The sequence below is a fragment of the Lonchura striata genome, chromosome 8 (genome assembly GCF_046129695.1).
Source record: "Lonchura striata isolate bLonStr1 chromosome 8, bLonStr1.mat, whole genome shotgun sequence".
Lineage (NCBI taxonomy): Eukaryota > Metazoa > Chordata > Aves > Passeriformes > Estrildidae > Lonchura > Lonchura striata.
This window is the reverse complement of record NC_134610.1, coordinates 6,759,642-6,781,833: the sequence shown is the minus strand read 5'-3', so window position 1 is coordinate 6,781,833 and position 22,192 is coordinate 6,759,642. Positions and strand designations below refer to the sequence as shown.

At 42.2% G+C, this 22,192-nt stretch overlaps 1 protein-coding gene across 3 annotated transcripts; it reads left to right on the top strand.

Moving 5' to 3' along the window:
- Positions 1-59: 59 nt before the first annotated feature.
- On the top strand, positions 60-21,838 carry RAB3GAP1 (RAB3 GTPase activating protein catalytic subunit 1). Of its 3 annotated transcripts, XM_077784908.1 has the most exons (25): positions 60-102; positions 208-263; positions 1,975-2,050; positions 3,260-3,392; positions 3,628-3,706; positions 4,386-4,505; positions 5,087-5,252; positions 5,350-5,449; positions 7,355-7,436; positions 7,892-7,960; positions 8,535-8,608; positions 9,357-9,449; positions 10,865-11,034; positions 11,350-11,448; positions 11,768-11,940; positions 12,689-12,743; positions 13,032-13,385; positions 14,456-14,593; positions 15,821-16,048; positions 16,488-16,584; positions 16,670-16,773; positions 16,883-16,998; positions 17,925-18,027; positions 19,487-19,507; positions 20,783-21,838. In XM_077784908.1, the coding sequence occupies exons 1-25, from the start codon at positions 85-87 to the stop codon at positions 21,017-21,019; spliced, it is 2,961 nt and encodes a 986-aa protein (XP_077641034.1). In that variant the 5' UTR covers positions 60-84; the 3' UTR covers positions 21,020-21,838. The 3 variants fall into 3 exon arrangements, with proteins under 3 accessions (XP_077641034.1, XP_077641035.1, XP_077641036.1); XM_077784909.1 differs by lacking the exon at positions 19,487-19,507; XM_077784910.1 differs by lacking the exons at positions 16,883-16,998; positions 17,925-18,027; positions 19,487-19,507; positions 20,783-21,838 and having other exon boundaries at positions 16,488-16,571; positions 16,670-16,772.
- Positions 21,839-22,192: the final 354 nt, after the last annotated feature.

Genomic DNA, 22,192 nt, shown 5'->3' with positions numbered 1-22,192 from the left:
GCGAGGGAGGGCCGGGCTGTGAGGAGGCACCGCCCTCCACCGCGTTCCCGGCAGCCTCCGCCGCGGGGCCGGCAGCGGCGCAAGATGGCGGCGGACAGCGAAGTGAGTGTCTGTGCCGCGCCTCCCGCTCCCCGCCCGCTCCCCGACTCTCCTTCCCTGCTCCCTCTGCTCTCTCCGCTCACCGCCTCTCCCGCTCTCTCCCCGCAGCCCGAGTCGGAGGTGTTCGAGATCACGGACTTCACCACCGCCTCCGAGTGGGAGAGGTAGGTGCTGCCGCGCCCCTCGCTCGGCGGCGGTGACGCGGCCGCTCCTGCCGGGGCAGCCGGACCCTGCGGCGGGACCGCTGCCTCCGGCCGGGAGCGCCCGGGGCCGTGCCCGGAGCCGTGCCCGGAGCCGTGCCCGGAGCCGTGCCCGGAGCCCTGTCCGGAGCCGTGCCCGGAGCCGTGCCCGGAGCCGTGCCCGGAGCCCTGCCCGGAGCCGTGCCCGGAGCCGTGCCCGGAGCCGTGCCCGGAGCCCTGTCCGGAGCCCTGCCCGGAGCCGTGCCCGGAGCCGTGCCCGGAGCCCTGCCCGGAGCCGTGCCCGGAGCCCTGCCCGGAGCCCTGTCCGGAGCCCTGCCCGGAGCCCTGCCCGGAGCCCTGCCCGGAGCCGTGCCCGGAGCCGTGCCCGGAGCCGTGCCCGGAGCCGTGTCCGGAGCCCTGTCCGGAGCCCTGTCCGGAGCCGTGCCCGGAGCCCTGTCCGGAGCCCTGCCCGGAGCCCTGTCCGGAGCCGTGCCCGGAGCCGTGCCCGGAGCCCTGCCCGGAGCCGTGCCGGGGCCCTGCCCGGAGCCCTGTCCGGAGCCCTGCCCGGAGCCGTGCCCGGAGCCCTGCCCGGAGCCGTGCCCGGAGCCCTGCCCGGAGCCCTGCCCGGAGCCGTGTCCGGAGCCCTGTCCGGAGCCCTGTCCGGAGCCGTGCCCGGAGCCCTGTCCGGAGCCCTGCCCGGAGCCGTGCCCGGAGCCCTGCCCGGAGCCGTGCCCGGAGCCCTGCCCGGAGCCGTGCCCGGAGCCCTGTCCGGAGCCCTGTCCGGAGCCCTGCCCGGAGCCGTGCCCGGAGCCCTGCCCGGAGCCGTGCCCGGAGCCGTGCCCGGAGCCGTGCCCGGAGCCCTGTCCGGAGCCCTGCCCGGAGCCGTGTCCGGAGCCGTGCCCGGAGCCCTGCCCGGAGCCGTGTCCGGAGCCGTGCCCGGAGCCGTGCCCGGAGCACTGCCCGGAGCCCTGTCCGGAGCCGTGCCCGGAGCCGTGCCCGGAGCCGTGCCCGCTGTTCCGCCGTAGGCTCAGGCCGCGGCCGAGGAGCGTGTTAAGAGGCTCTAGTTGAGCTGCTTCTGAACTTAGTGAAAGGTCCGGTTTAATACCTGTTTGCAAGGGATTACACTATACATGCAGAAGGCTTATGTGTTTTCGAAGCAGCTGTCTGATTGTTAACACAGTCACCTCATAGCCGAAGCCTTTAAAAGTTAGTAGAACAGTGTACGAAGAAATTTAAGGTGAAGAACGCTCTTGCCCTGTGAATCTATTATTTTTTAAAATACTTTTTTCTAATAGTGATAACGTTTATGGCAGGAGACAAGAGGTTTCAAGTGCTGTGCTTTAAATCCGAATTTAGTGATAATTTTGTCTTAAATGCTTATCTATCTGTGAACAACGAAACGGGAGTTAAATGTTAGGCACTGCTGTACCAGGTAAAGAAAAAGTTGAGATTCTTAAAACAGTCAAAATATGCTCATAGCTAAAAGTAAGTATCATGTAAAATGTAAGCATAGAAAGACTGTTCTGGCTTTTTTCTGGCTTTTCTGTGATACTTGGTGTGGTGCTTGTTTGTTTGTTCTTGGGGCTTTTATAAGGAATAACATTGTAGAACAACATACTGCCTGCTTTGAGGTGGCTGAGTTATAATACAGGTTTAGTGTTCAGCAAATATTAATGCCTTTTTCCCTCCCTAATAGATTTATTTCAAAAATAGAAGAAGTACTGAATGACTGGAAGCTTATTGGGATTTCTTCAGGCAAACCTCTAGAGAAGGTCAGTTACTGCTAAATTTTCCTGTAGAATTTGAATTGCTAATTAGTAATATAATAATCCACACATGTATTTCATCTATTGCTCTTTTCTTAGGTGTGGCAGATAATGACTTTATTGGGGAATTTCATTTGTAGATGTGTCAATTTGACAAACAATTACTGTAAATTCATTGGTAGGTCATCTGCCAAACAGGCTGTTTCCCTGACAAAGAGGGATCTTTGTGTAGATTCGTTTTTTAATTCTCAGTTTGAATCTGGAAACATGTTTGAAGCTGCTCTAAATACTTAAGGACTCTTTCTGTCCTACCTTGTGCCTTTGTCACACCTCATGTACTTATGGCTGAGGTTTGCACAGTGCTACTTGTGACTCAGTGTGTTTCGTAGATGGGAGAGATTTTTGCAGAGTCTAATTAGAGCCTTTGTGATGCTTTCTCAGTCCTGTGAAATGCAGAGGAAATTGATGAGCTCTTCTGCATAGTAATGCAGATAAACTCAGCTGGTTTGTGTGGAATGGCTGCTGTGTTTCCAGGGGAATCTCATTGCCTTTCATTCTAGTCAAGTAGAGAGTATTTGGAATAAAACTTATGTTATCTAATTAACTGCACCTTAGCTATCCCTGTATTCCTGCATGTCTTCTTTTCTAGACCAGAGCTCTCTTCCTAACACCTTGAAAGATCAAAATACTGTCCAATTTGCTTTTAGTAGGAGAAGTGGTGCTGATTTTTTAGACATTTCCAGGCTGTACTTTTATTTAAAAATTATTCTTACACAAATTTTGTAAGTTGTCGATAAAAATAACCATTTGTTGGTAAAAGTAAATATCAAGGTAATGTTTACACAGAATGGTTTATATATAGATAAAATCCCAGGTGGGAAATTTCTGTCTCTGTGCAAAGTTGAGGGTGCATATCTTCAGATGTATAGTTGCATATGGGAGGATGCAAATCTTTATTGCCGTATAGTTCTGAAGATGCAAGATGATATTGAATTTTTGGAATGAAAATGATTATTGGCAACATGGATTTTAGCAGCCAGCTACCTTTATAATGAAGAGCTTTGAGAATTGCTTATTGAAATTAAATCATGCTGAGCCATTAGGCAGTAGAAAAATGTGAATCAACATTATTGATCACATAGGCAATATATTTTTAAAGACTAATGAACATTAACCTAAATTTATGAGATATTATATTCTTTTTTTTATATGCAGGGTATATTTACCACAGGAACATGGGAAGAGAAATCAGATGAAATTTCATTTGCAGACTTCAAATTCTCAGTTACCCATCATTATCTTCTGCAAGAACTCAGTGACAAAGATGGGAAAGAAGAGCTGGGAGAAGGTACCCGATAGTTCCCTTCCATAGCTGTAAGGATAATGACAAAAGACAGTGTCAGAATGTGGAGTCCACAGTGTGCTGTTTTGCATCTGTGTGGGATTTTCTGGGGTCTCATGAGTGTGATCTGACATTTCTGTTTTTAGTTTGCTTTGCATTCACAGAGTGCTAAAACAAGGCAATTGTAAGTGAGCTGGCTGGATGTGATGATACATTGATTATGGATCAATTTTTGTCACAGATGCCCTTCCTCTGCCAATGCAGGACTTGCTGTGCATGAACAATGACTTTCCTCCTCGAGCCCACTGTCTGGTGAGATGGTATGTGTGCTGCCTCTCATCTCTACAGCAAATGAACATAGCAGCTGGAAAATCTGGCACAATCAGTTGTATATTTGTTTTTTCAATTAAAAGTAAAGCCTAAGTAAAATGATTCTTTGTACTAGACACAAGAAAGGAATGCAAAAAAAGCCCACTATAGTGGGCCTATCTTGAATTTGGTTTTTTTCCCCCCCCTTAATATTTGTCTCAATTTCATACATTAACCAGTCTTTTATATATGTAATATCTTGGTACATTCTTATAAAGGAAAGCTGCACCACCTTAATAAACAGCAGTTATATTCTTAGTAATGCAAATCTTGGGCACATAATAGGATTGGTTCTAGAGAGATTGATTTTATGTTTAAACAGTTTCAGTCATTATTAACATAAACTGGAAAACCTCCGGACTGCTAGACCTGGATGTCCTCCCAGTCAAACACATTATAGTGTTGTAATGCTGTTACACTCAGGTAGTTTGTGAGTTCAGGATCTGCAGCACTCCATGCCCACTCAGTTCTTGACCTCTCTAAAGATAAAGAGGTACTTGCATCAAATGAACAGATTTCACGATCTGTTGGTGACAGTTAGGTTCTCCAGGGCACAATATTTTTTAAGAATCGTGTTTCAGCTGGCTTGTCAGGGACTAGAAATGTACTTTTTTCTCTTTGTCTCTCAAGGTATGGCTTACGTGAGTTTGTAGTGATTGCTCCAGCTGCGAATAATGATGCTGTTATTAGTGAATCCAAGTGTAACCTCTTGCTGAGTTCCATTTCCATTGCACTGGGCAACACTGGCTGGTATGTGAAAGCATAAACCTTTTTACATGTCCAGGTAAAACTCCAGCATACTGCATTTGTGAGGAAAAAGTATTAAATTGTTAGCAAAGTACATTCAGAGGTTTTTGTTTATTTGCACTGTAATATTGTTAGAGAAGGATTGAAGAAATCCCCATATGTAAAGACTGAATCAATGTTTTGTTTATTTTTATTATTGTTTAAAAACCTTTAGGGCTGTTAAAAGCTACTAGAAGTTGTAGGAATAATATGTAATTGATAAAACATCACTTTTGCAAGAGGATTTCTTCCCTATGTGTAGTAACAGTAACTTCCTAATCTTCCTCAAAAATTATATATACTGAAAATGAGATAAGTGAAGTCATGGAGTGGGCTGTGATTATGGCATGGCAATTTGTTGGGCATTCTGTTTAATGATGACATTAACACTGATTTTCTGTGATTCCTGTGAAGTGTTTCAAAGTGTCTAAGAGGAAATATATTTTAAAGGATGAAATTATGTTGAAATTATGCTAGAATTTTCAGCTGGTTTTAGAGACCACAAGACAGCAGGACACTTAATCTGAAGTATTCCTGTTTTGTAGTCAGGTGCCACTGTTTGTGCAGATCCATCACAAGTGGCGCCGCATGTACGTCGGCGAGTGCCAGGGCCCGGGCGTTCGCACGGACTTCGAGATGGTTCATCTGCGCAAGGTGCCCAGCCAGTACACCCATTTAGCAGGGCTGCTGGACATCTTCAAAACCAAGATTGTAAGTGTCAAACTGATGTTATAGATAATTTCTGTTCAACCCCTAGAGTGTGTGAGAGGATTTGCTCTTCACATGGAATTTGTTCTCTGTTTTGAAGGGCTGCCCTTTAACACCTCTGCCTCCAGTTAGCATGGCTATTCGCCTTACCTTTGTGCTCCAGGACTGGCAGCAGTACTTCTGGCCACAGCAGCCACCAGGTAGGAGACTTGTGTCCTCAGAATAATTTGTTTTCAGACAGCCAGTCAATGCTAAAGAAAATATTTGTCTATCTTACCAGAAGAATTCTAACATTTTCTGCTGTGCCAGGAAAGGCTTTAGTCTAATCCCACTCTGTATGATAGATGAGCCAGCTTAAAGATGCTCTCAGGTTGTAGCTTGTGACTGGACAGGTGTTTTGGCTCCAGGGCTGTGCCTGGAAACGTGGGCTAGTCAGCATTTAGAAATACAATGATGTTTCATAAATAGTGGTATCTTATGTGGAATGAAAAGGGTGACTGAATCTGTGAAGAATTCTGCCCTGGATTTCTTAGGGAAGTGTTTAGATTCATCTAGCATCTAGAAGATGCTAATTCTTTGTGGGAGTTTTTGTCAATTGTTTCCATAAATTACTTTATTTTGGTACTTCACTATCTAAATGTATGAACAGTGGGAAAAGCAGAAAATATTATATGGACCTCACTTGAGGTAAAGGTTTGGATTTTTATTATTGTTGACACAGTACTAAATTTAGTGCAGGAGGAATTGCTGAAAAAGTCTTTTGTTATAGTAACCTTGCATGAAGGGAAGAAATAATGTATAGTCCTAAATTTAGAGTGTATAGAGCAGACTTGATAAGTTTATGCCATAGTGATGCTGTTTAGGAAAAACAGAGGTAGTTGTAGTCTCAAAATTATCTTTTATTCCTGATGGTGGTGCTGTCTTTCTTGAGTATTGAGGATTTGGTTTTAATGGACCTATTTTTATATAGGTAGCAGCAGAAAATAAATTATAAACTTCTCAAAGGTAAACAAACCCATAAGAAAAAGGTAGATATTAGTTCTTCCTTAACAGCCGTTTTATTAGTGATGTGATGTTTTAGGTACAAGGTGCTGGAACAGTTAAAATGCCCAAGTTCTTTCCTTGACTTGGTAGCAGTTTTACATAACAAGCTTGAGGTATCTAGGGTACATTTGGAGAGACAGAACTCATGTGCCCTTGGTTATCTAAGTGTTGTGGTTAAGGGTGTCAAAGTGTGTTGCAGAAACTGGAGATAGAGAGCATCAGTTTTACTGCTATTGCTACATGCAGTTGTGGCTTATATTCACTGGGAAGAACTAGACCTGTAACTTATATACTAGCACTCAGTTAGCTCTTCTCAAATAAAACCAAAGAATTTAAATGTCTTTTATCTTCTCTGCAGAAGAAACTATGTAATTAAGTTATTCAGCTACTTCATCTGTGCTAATACCTCACTTGTTTTGTTTGTAAACAGTTTGCCAGATGCAGTTAAAATTGCAGATCAGATGCTGTAACAGCATTATTATAATGGCATTACAATACATTATTATTGCCCAATTTAATTTTTGTTCAGTGGAGGCTGTCTGGTTGTGATTTATGTATTTGAAGGCTGTAACATGGGAAGTGCCTGAGGGTGCTGGAAGGCATCTTTGAGTACCTGGGACTATGGGAATCTCCAAGATTATTTTATTAAGTTCTCTTTCGATAAAATTGTCAACTTTTAAAAGTAGTTGTTTTTTCACTCTGCAGAGTTGCTCTTCCAGAGTCTTCCTTATCTGCTTGGAACTGATTTCCTGCCCAAATATTTTTATGGCGCTTTTGTGTCTGTTTGTGTGCCAACATTGAATCTTTAGGACTGTCTTTATAGCTATCATCACTGCCTGTATGAAGGGAATAACCTTCCCTCAATATGAATGACAAGAATTTTATTTGTCCCTTTGAATGTCCTGTTTCATGGTTACTTCCCAGTTTCTGTTGGAGGCAGTTACTTTGTAAGTTAGGCTTGTGTTCTCCTAGCTCAGTTGCCTTAGCTGCTCAGCTCTTCTGTGGTCATCCTGCAAGTGTTCCACAAACTCTTTATGAAGAATGTGTTGATTTTTCTCCAGATATAGATGCTCTAGTTGGGGGAGAAGTTGGAGGCCTGGAATTTGGGAAGTTACCATTTGGTGCCTGTGAAGATCCTATTAGGTAAGAGAAGACTTCAGAAAACTGTTTTATAACTTCCTTAATGGAGGACTTAAGGGTGTTATTTCCTACCACTTAGCATGTCCAACAGATACTTAATTATTCAAGTGCATCAGAAGCATCTGTGAAGGGAAATGGTTTAATGGCAAATAAGACCATTTGTAAAATTGTCTGATGATATTCAGAGTTCAGGCTCATGTGGCTTTTACTGTAAACTTCTGCAGTACCCCATTTATCTCTGAAATTATTATCTTGAAATATACCTCAAGAGAAACCTTAAAAATTATGTGCTTTTATGCAAGGGTTGGACTTGTTCTCATGTGTGCAGTGAGAAAACTTACTGGAGAACAAAGAGGCAATCAAATATGAACTATCAAAAATACCTTTCAAAACATTAACTGTGATGGAGGGAACACTTCCTGCTATCACTGGAAGACTGAACTCTTGTTTTGTTTCAGTGAGCTGCATTTAGCTACAACATGGCCTCACCTGGCAGAAGGGATAATTGTTGACAACGATGTTTATTCGTAAGTATCTGAGGTGCAAATAAGTGTGGTTTTTTTTTGCTCACTGCTGCATCTTAGTGTCATTTCAAACACTGTGTGGCTTTACATGTGAAAAAGAACCCATTTTGAGGAATGCTAATGTCAGCTGCTAGAACATCTAATTTGGGAAAACACCTTTTGAAGTGCATTTCTGTGAGAAAATATTATTGTGTTGTAATCTGAACAGAACACAGACTCCTGGTTTTGAACATATTCTCATGTTAGACTTGAGAATTTTGTGTATCTTGGGAAAGATGATAGTGGAGCATGGAAGGTAAAATGAATTCAGTGCTTGATATCCCTCTCCCAAAAACTATCATCCAGATTTTCTGCTAAAGAGGAAGAAGTGTTTCTTGTTCATGTCATGCATGCACGAGAATAGGGACTCTTGCTCGTTTGTCATGTTCTCCTGTGTAATGTTGTGACCTCACTGGTTATGACATTTATTGAGAATTTAATACTAATCTTTCCAATACTTACAGTGGCATTTGGTTTTCTTTTTTTTTCTTTTTCTTCTTTTTTCTTTTCCTTTTTTAAAACTTTTTTTTCCCCCAAGTGACCTGGATCCACTTCAAGCACCCCAGTGGTCTGTGAGAGTTAGAAAAGCAGATAACCCTCAGTGTCTATTGGGTAAGACATCTGAATTTCCTGTCTTCTCTTGCAGCTTTTACACTAAAACTACCAAGTTATGAAGTTAGGGTTGAGTTGTTGATTACCTGATGGCCTGTTTGCTCACTTCCCTCATTTTTTTTTTTTTTTGAGTGAACAGTATTTTGGGTTTCTTTTTCAAGAACACAAGCTTTGCAAATACATAAGTTCCTGTTGTAGTTTATTCTGTGTCTGTGTATGGTGAAATTCATTGCTATTCTTATTTCACCAGATTCCAGAGAATAAGAATTTTCTCTGTGTTCTGTGAAAATGTAGATTTCCTAGAATCTTCCCATTTTATTAAGTGTGTTTTGCATGTATCCATCTCCTTAGTTCAACCAACCTTACGGCAGGGAGGATTAATACTTGTGGAGAGCTGTACTCCTCTATCTGTCCTTGCCTTTAAGCTTGTGGGGAAAAGGGCTTCAGAACTCTCCAAGTTTCATCTTGCTTTGGGTGAATTAAAGTGCAGGCAGAGCTGTGCTCTGGAGAGGTGGCCAACAGCTGCCTGGGTGTGCATTTACCTAAGTTTTAATTATGTGGTTTTTGTGCTTCAGATAATTTAATTATGTGAATGTTGTGCATAAGATATTTGTGCTTCAAAACAAATTATCAGAAGTTCTTTCAGAAGTAAAGATAAAAAATTACTGTCCTTGGGGCAGAATTTTGAGTGTTGCTCATTGTTCAGTGAGATTTTTGGCTGAGTTCAGGAGCTTTGTTCCTCTTCCAGGTGACTTCCTTACTGAATTCTTCAAGCTTTGCCGTCGGAAGGAGTCGACAGATGAGATACTTGGAAGGTCTGCATTTGATGAGGAAGGAAAAGGTAAAACTAAAATCCAGTTGATTTGTGGTATTTGTATTTAATTGTTTTGTGTTAGTTACCTTCCCTGTACCCTTATCTTGACTGGTATTTATAACTCTTACACATACTCCTGAGAATTTTCTGGCCAGGGCTTCATGGTGAAATTTCTCATGAATTCTAGACAAGTTTAGCTCCCAGAGTCCCAGAGGGACAATTGCCTCTATTAATGTTGTGGCTGTTTCTTTTTACACGAATATAAAAGCTTAAAATTTGACTAGAGTGTACATAAGTTGGTTATAGGACATGTCAGATTTGTCTGTATAGTTTTATGTACTTATTCTTTTTCCACTTCTTTCTTCTTTTTATTGTACTCTGTAGTACATGTTAACAGCCAGTTTAAAGAGTCTTTAATCTGTTTGAAAGGCTTTGGTCTCATCCTCTCCATTTTAAGGACTTTAAGAAAATTAAAACTTCCCAAATGATCTCTACCAGCAAGTCAGGCTTTATCCCAACTATATAAGTACTGCCATCTTTTTGATGTCTCTGTCCCTCTCTTTGGCTTTCCTTGCTATATACAGTGAAAATTCCCTTCCTTCCTGCTGCTTGTTACCTGTTCTTCCCTCCAAATATGGCCTGTGTCAATGTATTTTCCTTGGTTGACTTGATCTTAGTTTTGAAGGAGCTTGCTAGTGAGCTTAAAAATGTGTTAGACTGAGGAGGAGGGGTGGGTATTACTCATAGTTCTTGACATACAGTTCCTTTATCCCTTCTTAGCTCTAGGCTTGCCAAGATGGGCTTTTTCAGGCTGCTTCTAATTATTCACTTAAATTTGTCAGCTGTCCTTATAACAATGTTAATTCAGTTTATTGTAAGAGACATTCCAGAGTTTATCAGCAGCAGCTCTGAAAAAGACCCAGTCTTTTGATTTGAGAAGTTTACCTAAGGACTCTAAACCAGAATTGTGCTTATACTATGTGAGGCCAGTGATTAATATGGGATTTATTTAATTTTGATCTAAAACTTTAGTATATGCTGGAACAGTCTTTGCTACCTGCAGTGTATTTATTGCTATGATGTTTAAACAAGGTTTAAATACTGAGTTTTCAGCAGGCTTTTGGCATATTTTGTTGGTAACTCTGCAGCAGTGCTGCTACAGCAGGCACTGCCTGCAGCCAGCTCAGTCTGGACTTTATTTGGTGAATTAAATCAAGGACAGTCTGTGACTCATTTGAGCCTCCTTCTGCTGCCTGTATTTGCTAAGAACAATGAATGTCAGGCACGGAACCTGGCAGCAGAGGTGTAGCTCTGGTTCACAAGGGGCTAAATATCAGTATAAGATAAATAGGCTGATGAACAGGTGAACTTTTGAAGAGACATGTTCTAGTGTTCGGGGTTTTATTTTATTTTGTTCTAATTGGTTTTATTTTATTTGCTAGAGGTTGCTGATATCACCCATGCGCTGTCGAAGCTCACGGAGCCAGCACCAGTCCCGATCCCCAAATTATCAGTCACAAATATGGTTCACAGTGCCAAGAAGAAGATCCGCAAGCACAGAGGTGTGGATGAGTCTCCTCTGAACAATGATGTGCTCAACACCATTCTCCTGGTGAGTGAGCTGTCCCTGCATGTGGATTCAGATTCACGTGGACTTCAGGCACTGATGCATCTGGTTTAGAGCCTACAGCAGATTTAAAGATACCCGATGTCAATTCTAGTATTTGAATTGCATTTATCAGCTTCTTGGAACAGCCCAAGTTGTTACAAGTCTGTGTACTATAAGTGGGCTAAACCTAATCTCTGAACTCTGCTGACAGTTTTAATTGTAGGGATTGCTGGTATGAAGCCAGCAGTAGCTTTATGGAGAAAGTGGGAAAAGCAGGAAGACCATACTGATGGAAGGTTTAATTTTTTTTTCTTCAAGTTCTTATTTCCTGATGCTGCTGACAAACTTGCAGATGTATTTGAAAACAGAGCCAGCACTTCAGCAGGAAACAATCCTCCTCCAGAGACTGAAGATTATGTAAGTTTTGTTGGGTGACACAAGAGAGAAAGCAATTTTGAGAGTATGTTTATACAGACTTTGCTGTGCTTGCCCTATATTTTGTAATATTCAGCTTTTGGAAAGATGAATTTACCTTTGTGGAATCTCTGAGTAAAAATAGTGATGATTTCTGTTTCCTTCTAATTTCTTTTTTATTCCAAAGACTGTAGTTTTTGGTATCTCTAAGCTTAAAATGTTGCTTAGCCACTTATATTGACAAACAGGAAAGAGATCACATGGTTTTGGAAAACAATGCCATTGTTTCTGTATTTCTTGCCTTCTTTTATTTCTTCCCTAGAATCTCTTCAGTCAGTTTAAGTCTGCTCCATCTGACAGTCTGACATACAAATTAGCTTTATGTCTTTGTATGATAAACTTCTACCATGGAGGAGTCAAAGGAGTGGCACATCTTTGGCAAGAGTTTGTGCTGGAAATGCGTTACAGATGGGAGAACAACTACCTTATTCCAGGGTGAGACTTGTTGTTGCTCCTTGGTCATAGAAAATGGTCTTTGTTCCAGGAGCTGAGTGGGGTCACTGTGACTTTGAGATAGATAGTTTTTGTTTTTTAAATTGCAAATACTATCTCTGTTTAATTACCCTATTTCCTTAATGCAAGAAAGGGCAGGGAGTAGGGAAAAGCATCTGTGCCCTCCTTTGAAAACTTTGGGGTGCCTAGGGAAGCTTAACTTAGACATTCACTCCACTGTGTGATTTGAGGGTGGGGAAAAAAAATCTTACTGTGGTGTAGTTTCACCTGTCTTCTAAGGGAGCTGTTCCAAGGTCCTGCTGGTTTGGGGTTTTTTGTTGATGTAACAGACTGGCTATTTAGTCACTAGTTTGTACTTTGAAATGGTTACACTAGCAGATGAAATAGAAGATGAAATGTATAGCAAGGACTCCACTGTATCATTGCAGTTTTAAAAGTACAGTCAAAGATGCTTAATTCCTGTTGGAAAGCACTTATCTTTTAAACTTCCATTTGGAAAACTGACCAGGAATGCAGGGTGTTTCCTGAGCTCCTGAAATGACCTCTGGGAAATGTATGGACTTTAAATTTCTGGACTTGTCTACTGAGACAATAGAAGAGCTGTGTAGTTAAAATAGTGGGGGTGGGTTCAATGTGGGTATTTGTCCCTGTTTTAGATTTCATGTGATTTAAGACCACATGGGTGTGAAAGGTTCAACTTAATAATGGTTACCCTTCTACCTTTTGTTAGATTAGCTAATGGCTCTCCAGATCTGCGATGTTGTTTACTGCACCAGAAACTTCAGGTAAAATATCCCAAATTTAAGAATGATTTTTCTCCTAAGGAAACTGTCAAAATGATAGCAATGACTAGCTAAATATATTGGTCTTGTAGATTTAGTTGTGCTTGTGTTTTTCGTTGTGGAATTAATTTCTTGAAAAAAATTTTGTTATAGCAACAAGTTCAGTGAAATTTTTATCTTTAGAATTGTAAGACCTTTTCAGTGGCTCTACAGGTTTTTCTGTATGATTGTCTCCATGTGGGAAATAATACCTGAACAATTATTTTTTGTTCCTTTAACTTGTTAAATTAGATGCTAAATTGTTGCATTGAAAGGAAGAAAGCAAGAGATGAGGGGAAAAGGGGGAGCATGTCTGATCGTTCACCTGGTGGTGCTTCTGGTGATGGTGCCAAAGGAGGAGACCACTCTGGAGATAACCCTGACAAGGAAAAAGAATTTGGCAAGTCTTGGGAATCGTGGAGTGACAGTGAAGAGGAATTTTTTGAATGTCTCAGTGACACAGAAGATCTTAAAGGAAATGGACAGGAAAATGGCAAGAAAGGAGCAAAAGAGTCTGTAAACTTAAAACCAGAAGGTCGTTTGCACCCACATGGAAAACTGATGCTGCTGCATCCAGGAGAACCTCTCTACGTTCCCATAACACAGGTGAGGGAGCAGCAGCTGACCAGATGTGCAGTAGAATACACAGAACGTGCTTCATACCTGGGATTGTGAAACTGCAAATAGTTTGCAGGTTGCAGCCTCGTCTGTTGTTAAATTGCTGAGTGTTTTTGACCTAATACCTTGTTTTTAATTTTTAAAACTTAATGAGGCTGCTAATCTCACATATTCTTTGTTTTATTTGAGAGTGAGTGTCCATATCAAATTTCACTTCAAACAGTATATTCAAACAATAATTAAACTTCCTTGCCTACCTTTAATTTGGGGTTCTTTTTATTTCCAGTTCTTGAGGCATCTTCCATCCCCTCCTTACTTTCTTTCCTATAAAATAGGAACTGCTGTGGTCCTTGCACTACATAGATCTCTGCCTGACTTTGCACAGTACTGGATCAGTTTTGCTGCTGTATTTGGTTTTTTCATAATTTCTCAGCTCACATCTAAAAGGCCATAGTCATTAGGTTTGATGCCATTCTCTACAGCTGGTTTATCATCAATCAACTAGAAATATTACCTGACATCAACAGGCTTTCCTGCAGAGTGACCAGGGATGAAATACAAAGTGGTGCTGCCACAGAAAGTAGTTTGAAATCAGCCATGCATGAAGAATACAGTGGTTTTCATTCTCTTGAGAGAAATTATTTCTAATTAGTGTTCTTTGCTTGGATAAAATGTATGAGCAGAGAGTAGTCAGGCAAAATGTTCTCAATTAATTATGTACTGACAGTATCAACAGCAAAAATTCTGCATTGCTTTGGGTAGATTTTCATCCATCTCAGCAAATTGTACCAGTCAAACATTTCCAGGATTTCATTAGGATTTTGGCATTTTAGCAATATATCCTTGTATTGGTACTTCATTTCCAGGGTATTTTCTGTTTAGTTTTTGCTAGTGTCCTCTTGAGATGCACAGCTTGAGGCTGAACTGTTTAAATTGTAGAAAGTTGTGATAATTTCCTCTGAGTACAAACAAATCAGAGTGAACTTGGGGCGAGAAGGAGCTTCTTGCTCCTCCTGCCTTGCCCCGGGCTGACTGTAACGCTGTGTTTGCTGTGGCAGGAGCCAGCCCCCATGACTGAAGACCTGCTGGAGGAGCAGTCGGAGGTGCTGGCCAAGCTGGGGACGTCCGCAGAGGGTGCGCACCTGCGGGCGCGCATGCAGAGCGCCTGCCTGCTCTCAGACATGGAGTCCTTCAAGGTAGCACTGCTGTGAAACTAGATTGCTTTCTTCCTCAGCAAACTCTCCCTCTTGCTCATGTTGGACACTTCTGAAGGTTTCTAAGTTTTTTTCTCCACAAAACCGTTTCCAGTTAGTTTCAAGCTGAAAATTAAAACCTATTGGGAAAACTCTTGGCACGTTTCAAAGTCTATGAGGATGTGATCTGTTATGCTCTAACGTCCCAGTAAATTTACACGATGTCTGTGGGTAGGGAAAAAATACATCAAACATACAGTTCATCAATTGTGAATTAAAACAGACATTCATCAGGTTGAGACTGGACTAACTGTGGGTTTGAGTTTCATTTCTTGTCTGAGCTCTGCAGAGGGAGCTAAGAGCACATCCACTGCTGTCATCATAGGAGCTCAACACTAAAAAGGCTGGAGATTCTGTAAAGAAGTAGCAATATATATATTTTTTAAATTTTTGCAGTCTTTATGGTAAAAGGATATAATGTGCTGTACAATTGGAGTATTTATAATACAACAGTATATTAACAGTGACTCATGACATATTGGATATATATATAAATTTATATGGTGCAAGTAGTCTAAAATCTCAAAGTAAAAACAGAGAACTATAATTGGAAGCACAAGTACACTCTTCATAGGCACATCAAATTGAAAACTGGGATTCCTTTTATGTTCTGGATCTATAGGTGTAGTTAATTATGGTGATACTCCGTTTATGAAAAATGAAGTTATTTTTGTTTGGGAAGATTTTTTTTAAGTTCCTTTTGAAAAGAGGAAGAAATGGTGAATTTTGTCACTGGAGTGTTAAAAGATGGAAAATCAGTGCTGAAAACATACTTAGGCAGCCAGTTGATTCTTTTAGTCTTTAATGGGATAAGCTTAGTGAAAATTCCTATTTATTGCATGTGGCTGGTGCCAGGTAGAATCTTAGCAGCCTAATTTTGTGCTTGCCTGAAATAATTGATGAATGTAATGAATGTACATGTAGTGGGTAATTGAGAAGGTGATTTTTTCTTCTTGTGTCTGATGTGGGTTTCACCCCATGCCATTGTGTTAGTTTATGCTTTATTCCCTCTGTCCTAGTGTACAGTTTGTTGGCTGTGGACAAAAGAATTTCCTGAGTTTTGTCTGTACTCTGTGCTCTACCCACTAAGCCATGTTGCCCTCCTACCCAGGCTGTCATGTTTTTATAATATTTTTCAGGAACAAATTTTCTGTCCTCTCCTCCCTGCAGGCAGCTAATCCTGGCTGTTGTCTGGAGGATTTTGTGAGGTGGTACTCACCTCGGGACTACATCGAGGAGGAAGTGATTGATGAGAAGGGGAATAAAGTCATTCGGGGCGAGCTGAGTGCCCGGATGAAGATTCCCAGCAACATGTGGGTGGAGGCCTGGGAGACAGCAAAGCCAGTCCCAGCTCGGAGGCAGAAGAGGCTTTTTGATGACACCAGGGAGGCTGAGAAGGTGAAAGCTTTGGGGCTGGTGCCAGTCTGGACTCCCTACAGCCCTTCCGTCTCCTGCAGCATTTAAACACTGACAGGCCCCTGCACTGTGTCCTCAGAGTTACTGAACTATTTAGTGCATGGCTTAGGGTTGATTGGAAATTCCTGCTGCTGTACAGGAGTGTGTTTGATTTACCTAAAAGTATGCAATGTTACTGAGGTATTTCTTTAAATTATTAGTAAATAAACCAGATTTTTACCTGCACATGCATTAGGAACATTTTAGTTTCCTAATGCAGTTATTTTTAGTTTCATTCTAACCTGTTGGGCAGATTCATGTAAAACTGCCTCTCAAGTCTTAGAGTGGTGTTCCATTCTTGTGAATTCACATCTTTCCAAGGTAGCCTTATCTTTGGGAAGTAGATTTGATCACTAAAATATTAAATTTTCTAATGTTGCAGGTACTTCATTACCTTGCAGTTCAGAAACCAGCTGACCTTGCAAGGCATCTCCTGCCTTGTATCATCCATGCAGCTGTACTCAAGGTAAAGGAAGAAGGTAAATAATGTTAAATTATTAAGATATTTAAGGAGAAACAGTGATGCAGTAAGTAATTACAACTTTGTTTCTTTCCTTATAATAGAAGCAGTAGAAGATATATCTTCAGTTAAGAAGATTATTAAGCAGATAATATCCCATTCCAGCAAAGTGCTACGGTTTCCTAGTCCAGAGGACAAGAAATTGGAAGTAAGGCTTTTATAGTGGCTGGGGCTGAAAACCTGACTGACTTTTGCACTGTTCATGGCAATGTTAAAAGAACATCTTTTTTATTTTCCCGATTATTAAACTCTTGCAGGAAATCATTGCTCAGATTATGAGTGTGGAAGCCATCATTGCCAGGGCAAGGTCTCTAAAAGCAAAATTTGGGGTAGAGAAATGTGAAAATGAAGAGGAGAAAGAAGACCTACAAAGGTGACTGTTTTTTTTTGAATTCTTATTTTTCACTGTGTTGTTTTGTTTTTCCTCTGATGCCCTTGTCTGTACTTTCAAAACTTGGGACAACGGTGACAATAAAGAAGTACTTGGGAATGATATTTGGGTATCCCTGACACTAGACTGTCCAGAGATGATGTGTGTGGGTACCCTCAGTGCTCCTCCAATTAAGTATCTCTTTGGAGAAATTTGATCCAGATTTTTTTAATAGAATTTGATAGTAGCTTGACAGTCCTGGGGACTAATATTTTCTATTTGTATATAAAAGGTATATTTGATGAACTCTGTTACCACAGCAGTAAAATTTAGACTAGAAATTTATTATTTTTTATAACTATTACGGAATGAAATAGCCCCTTCCACAGTTGTTTTCTTATTCTTGTCTCCTTGCTGATGTGAAACATCACTGAGTGGCTCTGGATGGAAAGTGACAAGGACTGTTTCCTTCCATCACTACCTGCTGTCAGGTTATTTACTTGCTGCTCAAGATGACTAATATGTTATAAAACCCAAGTTAACTTCTTGCTGCTGTGCTGGGAGGGAGAAATGACATTTGTGCAGAACATGTTGGGAGTTCAGAGATGTGTCTGACCAAAATAATGTCTGTGTGCTAAAGAAAATTGCCACATTGTGAATAGTTCTGCATGGCCAACACCATGGAAGCTTTCCTGTAGATTTTATGCATGTGCTTTAGGAGCCTGGGTTTCATTCTTAGATAACTGAGAGGAGAATTTTGTCCTTAAACTTTTAGAATAGAGAACCAAGAGAGTCTGCCAGGTCTCAGTCTGAGCAAATTATGCTTGGTGAAGGCCTTGGCACAGGAAACAGCTTGTTTAGGTCAGCGCACTGGATCTGGCCAAGGATTAACCATTCCTTTTTCCTTTTGAATAATTTTTTTCCATCAGATTTGTAAACAGTCTCCTGGAGCAGCCAGAGGTGTCAGTTGTTGGTGCAGGAAGAGGACCTGCTGGCAGCATCATTCACAAGCTGTTTGTGAATGCTCAGAGGGTAAGGGAGTGCTCTGGGTTGTGCTGCAGACACTTCTGATTGAACCAGAATGAGCCAATGAGTTACCATACGGTGCCAGTGTATTTTGTCTGCATATCTGCATGTGTTGTCATATATGTGCTTGAGGTGTTTTCTGTGATGTTCAACACGATTTTGGCAGTAACAGAACCTTGCAAGACCAAGGAAGACTGAGTGAGCTGGGATGTTAAACAGTTGAAGCCAGCTGGGTAGACAGAGGTGTCAGTAATGCTTTATGTACTGCAAATGGTAACATCAGTGATGCTATTAAGGCAAGACAAATTTCTGCCTTAACACAGCAAAGTCAAGTGTTGACTGTTTCACAGAGGAATGCAGAGAAACAGGCCATAATACTAGATATTTTAGAAGGGGTAACTTCTTAAACTGAGGCTTACGCTTGGAATACATGAGATTTTTTTCTGTGGAAACCAGTATGCTTAGGAAGTTTCAGTTCTTTTTCAGTTTACCTATTGCCAGTGTTGCATCTATTTTCTGGAGATCCTTCTCTTACTGATATTGATATAAATGTTGCCGTTTTCTCTTAAGCAGTCTTTGGAATAATTAGTCTGAAAGTATTGGTTTCCAAACATCATGGGCTGCAGTCAGCCTTCAGTTTCTATCAGAATTACCTGTTCATAGCATCAGATTTTCTAACTCAATTTAACTACAGTGGTAATAACAAGGTAGCAGCCTGAAATCCCATTTGGAAATAATTGCTGGAAAAATGTTGTGATTGGGTGTTAAACACTTTAAAGGGATCAATGCTTTTGTAATAATCTGTATTTTGCAACTTAGCATAAAAAGGACCATTCTGAAAACAGACCATGGTTATTCTGAGGAGTGAAAATCAGGACTTCTTTTATTCTTCTAGTTGCTAGGGAAATTGTGTTTGCAAACTTGAACCTGCTAACCAGCCACCTTTAAAGCCCAAGACTGTGCCCTGTAAGTGATGCATACATATGCACTTGCCTCTTTTAAGAGAGGCAGTGAGTTTTCAAATCTAAGTTTCTACCCTTAGGATATGTACAAATTTCTAGGGTTTTGTTTTGAAACACCACTAACTAAAGCAAGGTTACAGGTATTTCCCACTAGTAGCTGGTCAGTGTTAAATTAAATTTTCTTAGTGGGACAGGAACCAACTTGCTACAAACCCCACTTTGTGTTTAACCTGCCATGAGTTATTTCAGTAGAGAGCTGTTTGGTAAATAGAAGTTAAATTAGTTCCTTGTTCATTACCTTTTGAATCTGGACTCCTCTCTGAGCTGTGTATAATGTGTTCTGTTCTTGAGTTTTCTCAGGAAAATTCTGATAGCCAGTGCATGTTCTTGGAGTGCATGATGTCTCTTAAACCTACAGTCTCCTCCTAACCTCTTGTAAGTCACCTCTGACTTGCCTTTGTTTCTGTCTTTCATTACTGGTTCTTTTCTCATCCCTTTCCAAGCTGACTGAATCTTCTGATGAGGTAACCGACTTTGTCCCTCCTTTCCCTCTCATCTTCTCTACACAGAGCTGAACCTTCTGGTGGATATAGTGCAGCAGCCAGATTTAGTTTGTACTGGTGTTCACATGTTGAGCATAAAAGTAATTTTGTGTTTCCAGAATGGTTTCCCTGCATTCACACTTTATTTTCAGAGCCTAATAATGCATAGTATAGAGAAATGTTTTTTAAACAAAACTGAAAAAAACCCTCTCAAAAAAAACAAACAAAAATATTTATTCAAGTGAGTATTAATGTTTTCTGATGCTGAAGTATGTGGCCATGCCTTTATATTCTTTGTTGCCACCACTGTTTGTTGATGTTCTGGGGGAAGGGGGTGATGAACAATTAGCTGGATGCTGCATTCCCAACACTAGTGCTTCCTGAAGCTATGGAACTTTCTAGACATAAATATTTGGGAAAGAAGCAGAATAACTGTGTAGAGTGTAGCACAGGGAAGATCTTCTCTGTTGGTTTCCTCAAGCTGTTCTTGTGGGAACATGTGGCACTTGTCCCTGGTGGGTTCTGTGGCACAGCCTGCAGAGCCAAGCAGGGCTGGCTGCCCTCACTCCTGGGGGAGGGCTGGGAGCAGAGGGGCAGCAGATAAGGACCACAGGGGGCAGCCAGTGGCTTCTACCACACTCAGTGATGGTGCCAGTGTGGAGTTGTACATGTTTGAATTAGGAAGGACCCCACTAGGGTATTGGTGGGGGCGTGTGTATCCATAGGTATATGTTATTAGGGAATGGTTATTGGGCATGTCAGCCCTTCCTGCTGCCTGGCTCTGAGGCAGTGAGCAGCCCTTGGGGTTGTGCAGGGGCTCGCTCACTCTGCAGAGGAATTTCAGCAAGGCTCTCTGGCCATGAAAAGCCCATCCTGCAATAGTGTTGGAGGCTGAAAGGCAGGTCACTGTCAGGACTGCAGTAGTAGCACTGATGACTTTGAAGTGGAGGCTGCCTTGACCTTCTGTAGCTGCAGGGAGCTGAGGAGAGCACCCTGTCTGAGAAGGGGCCATTTCCTCCAGTCACAATCCTTGCTTCACACTGCCACATCAGAACTTCAGCTGGGCAGTTTCACCATCCACACGAGAGTTCTTCCATCTGGTTACTTTGCTTTATTTCCTAGCATGCCATTAGTGCTTTGCTCTGTGTCCACATAAAGCCTCTAGTTGTGTTCCCCATTTCTAACCTCCCTCCGAGAGCAGTTTTCCGAATGCCAGTGTTAGGCAGCAGCCTGCCCTGTCGCTGTGCTCTGTCGCAGGTCCCCGGGGTGCCGCCGCCGGAGGAGGAGCTGCGGCGCTCGGGCTCGCAGGAGGAGCGCAGGCAGGGGGTGCAGTCGGAGTTCCCCCCGCCGGCGGGCCGGGAGGTGATCCTGCGCGCCTCGCTGCCCCGGCCCGCCCCCTACTCCAAGGCGCTGCCGCAGCGCATGTACAGCGTGCTGACCCGCGAGGATTTCCGCCTGGCCGGCGCCTTCTCGGCGGACACCACCTTCTTCTGACAGCCCGTGCGGCCGGGGAGCGCTGCTTCCCAAGGACTGGGACTGGCCGCCGCGAGAGGGGCTGGAGCAACTCATCTCCGAGGTTTGGAATGGCTTCAGGAGTGGTTTCAACCTCTCTGTCCCAAGGGAGCGTATTTTCCTTTCCTTGCGTTAGCTTAATTACGGACCTGAATGGGCTGTGTGCAAATATTCATGTTGAAATTCATGCAGAATGTGCTGCTTTACACTTCAGGGTCAGACTTTATCAAGTGACATTAGCCTACTTAAATTGATATATATAAACATTAAGTGATTTATATTTATTACTAATCATAATCACAGAGCCCAGTATTTTTTGGTTAATCACTGTTTCAAGTGCTTCTGAAATAGCCTTATTTTTATTTAAAGTGTACAGTTCATACTCTAGTTTGTGCTAAACTCTCCTGGTTGTCCAGATCTCATCACTTCTCCCAGACAGACCTAAGTGGACAGGGAGTCTGACTGAGAACCTGCAGTGGATCCCTGAGGGGTTGGGATACTTTATATCCTTCCGTTTGTGCAAGGGCCAAAGCTGGATGGAAATGACACCCTGGAGGTGTTTCACTGTGAGCAGCTCACTGCTGTTTACCGAGGCTATTTGTCTGCACTCCCTGTCATCCATGGGAGAGGAGGGGACAGCTCTGTCACCTCTGGCTCCTCACCTGTGCCAATGTTGCTTTACAGTGACCTTCATCTGTTTGAATGGGAATCAGCAGATCAGCGTTACTTTACAAATGTACAAACAGCTACAGTATTGTGGACGTTACTCAATAAATATGAACGTGCTGTTGGCTCTCAGTATGCCCATGCTTTTCCATGTCCTCCTTTCACACTCTGAGCCAAGAAGGACATTGTGGCTACATTGAGTTGAGTTCTGCTATTAGTAACAGGATCCCACGTGTTAACCTAAAACTTTTTTGAGGGGGACAGGAATCAGAGTCTTTCTCCTCACATAAAGTTCTATGAAGTAGAAATATGTCTTTCAGGATGAAGGAAAGTTAATAGGTAAAATCTTGTCACAGACTTTGCTTTCCAGGTTGTGTGTTCCCTCAGACAGTGGGGTAAGTATGATAAAGACCTGTATCTGCTCTTTAACTGTGTGGCTTCTTTAAAATTAATTACACCGGCCAATTCCTGATTTACTGGTAACTAAAA